The sequence below is a fragment of the Heptranchias perlo genome, chromosome 2, assembly GCF_035084215.1.
Source record: "Heptranchias perlo isolate sHepPer1 chromosome 2, sHepPer1.hap1, whole genome shotgun sequence".
Classification (NCBI taxonomy): domain Eukaryota; kingdom Metazoa; phylum Chordata; class Chondrichthyes; order Hexanchiformes; family Hexanchidae; genus Heptranchias; species Heptranchias perlo.
Window position 1 is genome coordinate 161,340,444 of NC_090326.1, and position 4,768 is coordinate 161,345,211.

Below are 4,768 nucleotides of genomic sequence, written 5' to 3' on the forward strand. Positions count from 1 at the left end.
AGTGGCTGCACTCTCACCTCTGAGTCGAGAAGGTCACGGGGTCAAATCCCACTCCAGAGACTTGAGCACAAAATCTAGGCCGACACTCCCAGTACAGGTACTGAGGGAGCGCTGCACTGTCGGAGGGGCCGCCTTTCGGATAAGATGTAACACCGCAGCCCTGTCTGTCTTCTCGTGTGGATCGGAAAGAATATACGGCACCATTTCGAAGAAGAGCAGGGGAGTTCTCCCCGGTGTCCTGGGCCAGTATTTATCCCTCAACCAACATCACTGAAAAAACATTATCTGGTCATTTGTCTCGTTGCTGTTTTTGGGATCTTGCTGTGCGCAAATGGGCTGCCGGGTTTCCTACATTACAACAGTGACTACACGTCAAACAGTAATTCATTGGCTGAGGTCATGAAAGGCACTATATAAATGCAAAGTTCTTTCTTGCTAGAAGCTGGTGGAGCATCCGATTTGCCCAAGGGCCCTGGGTGTAGGGTAGGTAGCCCCCACACTGAGTTACGAATGTGTACTAAAAACACAAGTGAAGTGAGTTGGATTAGAATCGGGGCCTCAGTTTAACGTCTCATCCGAAAGACGGCCCCTCCGACAGTGCAGCACTCCCTCAGTACTGACCCTCCGACAGTGCAGCACTCCCTCAGTACTGACCCTCCGACAGTGCAGCACTCCCTCAGTACTGACCCTCCGACAGTGCAGCACTCCCTCAGTACTGACCCTCCGACAGTGCAGCACTCCCTCAGTACTGACACTGGGGGTGTCGGACTAAATTTTGTGCTCAAGTTTCTGGAGTGGGGGAGGGGGGTTTGGTCTTCTGCTTCTGTGCCCGTTTCCCACCCGTCAAAGTGCGAAGCCGATGAGCGCAGAGACAATGGCCCCCCCATTTTTTTTGTTGTTTTTTTAATTTTCCTCTTCCCCGCCCCCCCCACGGTGGGATAGTCCCTTACCATCCGCGACCCCCCCACTCACCCCACCACCTTGTTTTTTTTTACTTTGGCTTCATTTCCATCTTGGTGCTATCCTCTTCACCCTCTATGTCGTACTCTTCGGTCTGCCCGTTGGTCAGCACCTTCAGCCGGTCGGGCAGGTCACTGAATCGCGCGGTCAGCAAGAAGTCGTAGAGCAACGCGGCGGCAATGCCTCCGATCGCGGGCCCCACCCAGTACAGCTGGGGGTAAACAATAAGAACACAAGTGTTACTGGTCACAGGGTGAATCCGATTGACTGGAGGAGAAGTGAAGGTGATGAGGGGAGGTGTCGACACATTGGGGGGAGAGGGGGGGATTCTAACTTTGTGCAAACAGGTGGCAGCAAGTCGACCGTCCGATTTACATCTCTCCTGGTTTTTAGTTCCATTGACTTCAATGGTCAGTGTGAGTGAGTGTGTGCATATCTGTGTGTGAGTGTGTGTGTGCGTGTGAATGCGTGTGAGTGGGTATGAGTGGGTGTGTGAGTGTGTGTGTGTGAGTGTGTGTGTGAGTGGGTATGAGTGTGTGCTTGTGTGTGTGTGAGTGCATGTGTGAGTGGGTATGAGTGTGCGCTTGTGTGTGAGTGTGAGTGTGTGTGTGAGTGGGTATGAGTGTGTGCTTGTGTGTGAGTGTGAGTGTGTGTGAGTGGGTATGAGTGTGTGCTTGTGTGTGAGTGTGAGTGTGTGTGAGTGGGTATGAGTGTGTGCTTGTGTGTGAGTGTGAGTGTGAGTGTGTGTGTGAGTGGGTATGAGTGTGCGCTTGTGTGTGTGAGTGGTAGCGTGTGTGTGAATGTGTGTGGTTGTGTGTGTGAGTGTGTGTGGTTGTGTGTGTGAGTGTGTGTGAGTGTGTGTGGTTGTGTGTGTGAGTGTGTGTGAATGTGTGTGTGTGTGAGTGTGTGTGCTTGTGTGTGAGAGTGTGTGACTGTGTGTGAGTGTGTGTGAATGTGTGTGGTTGTGTGTGTGAGTGTGTGTGAGTGTGTGTGCTTGTGTGTGAGTGTGTGTGAATGTGTGTGGTTGTGTGTGTGAGTGTGTGTGAGTGTGTGTGAGTGTGTGTGAATGTGTGCGCTTGTGTGTGTGAGTGTGTGTGAATGTGTGTGGTTGTGTGTGTGAGTGTGTGCGCTTGTGTGTGTGAGTGTGTGTGGTTGTGTGTGTGGTTGTGTGTGTGTGAATGTGTGTGGTTGTGTGTGTGAGTGTGTGTGGTTGTGTGTGTGTGAATGTGTGTGGTTGTGTGTGTGAGTGTGTGTGAGTGAATGTGTGTGGTTGTGTGCGCTAGTGTGTGTGAGTGTGTGTGAGTGTGTGCGCTTGTGTGCGTGAGTGTGTGTGCGCTTGTGTGTGGTTGTGTGCGCTTGTGTGTGTGAGTGTGTGCGCTTGTGTGTGTGAGTGTGTGTGAATGTGTGCGCTTGTGTGTGTGTGGTTGTGTGAGTGTGTGTGCTTGTGTGTGTGAGTGTGTGTGAGTGTGTGCGCTTGTGTGTGTGAGTGTGTGTGAATGTGTGCGCTTGTGTGTGTGAGTGTGCGCTTGTGTGTGTGAATGTGTGTGAGTGTGTGCGCTTGTGTGTGTGAATGTGTGTGGTTGTGTGCGCTTGTGTGTGTGAGTGTGTGAGTGTGTGCGCTTGTGTGTGTGAGTGTGTGTGAGTGTGTGCGCTTGTGTGTGTGAATGTGTGTGGTTGTGTGCGCTTGTGTGTGTGAGTGTGTGAGTGTGTGCGCTTGTGTGTGTGAATGTGTGTGAGTGTGTGCGCTTGTGTGTGTGAGTGTGTGAGTGTGTGCGCTTGTGTGTGTGTGTGTGTGGTTGTGTGTGTGAGTGTGTGTGAATGTGTGTGGTTGTGTGTGGTTGTGTGTGTGAGTGTGTGTGAGTGTGTGCGCTTGTGTGTGTGAGTGTGTGCGCTTGTGTGTGTGAGTGTGTGTGAATGTGTGCGCTTGTGTGTGGTTGTGTGTGTGAGTGTGTGTGGTTGTGTGTGTGAGTGTGTGTGAATGTGTGTGGTTGTGTGTGTGTGTGTGTGAATGTGTGTGAGTGTGTGTGTTTGTGAGTGTGTGTGAATGTGTGTGGTTGTGTGTGTGAATGTGTGTGAATGTGTGTGAGTGTGTGTGAGTGTGTGTGGTTGTGTGTGTGAATGTGTGTGGTTGTGTGTGTGTTTGTGTGTGAATGTGTGTGAGTGTGTGTGTTTGTGAGTGTGTGTGAATGTGTGTGGTTGTGTGTGTGAATGTGTGTGAATGTGTGTGGTTGTGTGTGTGAATGTGTGTGAATGTGTGTGAGTGTGTGTGGTTGTGAGTGTGAGTGTGTGTGAATGTGTGTGGTTGTGAGTGTGAGTGTGTGTGAATGTGTGTGAGTGTGTGTGGTTGTGAGTGTGAGTGTGTGTGAATGTGTGTGGTTGTGAGTGTGAATGTGTGTGAATGTGTGTGAGTGTGTGTGGTTGTGAGTGTGTGTGAATGTGTGTGGTTGTGTGTGTGAGTGTGTGTGAATGTGTGTGGTTGTGTGTGTGAATGTGTGTGAATGTGTGTGAGTGTGTGTGGTTGTGAGTGTGAGTGTGTGTGAATGTGTGTGGTTGTGAGTGTGAGTGTGTGTGAATGTGTGTGAGTGTGTGTGGTTGTGAGTGTGAGTGTGTGTGAATGTATGTGGTTGTGAGTGTGAGTGTGTGTGAATGTGTGTGAGTGTGTGTGTGAGTGTGTGTGGTTGTGTGTGTGAATGTGTGTGGTTGTGAGTGTGTGTGTGTGTGTGTGTGAATGTGTGTGGTTGTGAGTGTGAGTGTGTGTGTGTGTGAGTGTGTGTGTGTGTGAATGTGTGTGGTTGTGAGTGTGTGTGTGTGTGAATGTGTGTGGTTGTGAGTGTGTGTGTGTGTGAATGTGTGTGGTTGTGAGTGTGTGTGTGTGTGTGTGTGAATGTGTGTGGTTGTGAGTGTGAGTGTGTGTGTGTGTGAGTGTGTGTGTGTGTGTGTGTGAATGTGTGTGGTTGTGAGTGTGTGTGTGTGTGTGTGTGAATGTGTGTGGTTGTGAGTGTGAGTGTGTGTGAATGAGAAAATTAGGAAAGCAAAGAGAGGGCATGAAAAAATACTGGTAAGTAAAATTAAGGAAAACGCAAAAATGTTTTATAAATACTTAAAGAGCAAGAGGATAACTAAGGAAAGAGTAGGGCCTATTAGAGACCAAAAAGGTAACCTATGTGTGGAGGTGGAAGATGTGAGTGTGGTTCTTAATGAATACTTTGCATCTGTTTTCACAAAAGAGGGGGACGAGGCAGAGATTGTAGTTGAGGAGCAATGTGAAACATTGGATGGGATAAAGATAGAGAGAGAGGAAGTATTAAGGGGTTTAGCATCTTTGAAAGTAGATAAATCACCAGGCCCGGATGAAATGTATCCCAGGCTGTTAAGAGAAGCAAGGGAGGAAATAATGGAGGCTCTGACCATCATTTTCCAATCCTCCCTGGTTACAGGCATGGTGCCAAAGAACTGGAGGACTGCTAACGTTGTACTGTTGTTTAAAAAGTGAGAAAGAGATAGACCGAGTAATTATAGGCCAATCAGTCTAACCTGGTGGTGGGCAAATTATTGGAATCAATTCTGAGGGACAGGATAAATTGTCATTTAGAAAGGCACGGGTTAATCAAGGACAGTCAGCGTGGATTTATTAAGGGAAGGTCGTGTCTGAATAACTTGATTGAATATTTTGAGGAGGTAACAAGGAGGGTCGATGAGGGTAATGCGTTTGATGTAATCTACATGGATTTTAGCAAGGCTTTTGACAAGATCCCACATGGCAGACTGGTCAAACAAGTAGAAGCCCATGAGATCCAAGGGAAAGTGA

At 48.8% G+C, this 4,768-nt stretch overlaps 1 protein-coding gene across 1 annotated transcript in view; it reads right to left on the minus strand.

Annotated features, from left to right (window-relative positions):
• Nucleotides 1-976: 976 nt before the first annotated feature.
• Nucleotides 977-4,768, minus strand: part of LOC137299492 (aquaporin-1-like) — a 62,948-nt gene continuing 59,156 nt past the window's right edge. The window contains exon 4 of the mRNA XM_067968273.1: nucleotides 977-1,171. Within this exon, the coding sequence (XP_067824374.1) occupies nucleotides 992-1,171 (180 nt within the window). The 3' untranslated portion in view covers nucleotides 977-991. The remainder of the gene's footprint in view (nucleotides 1,172-4,768) is intronic.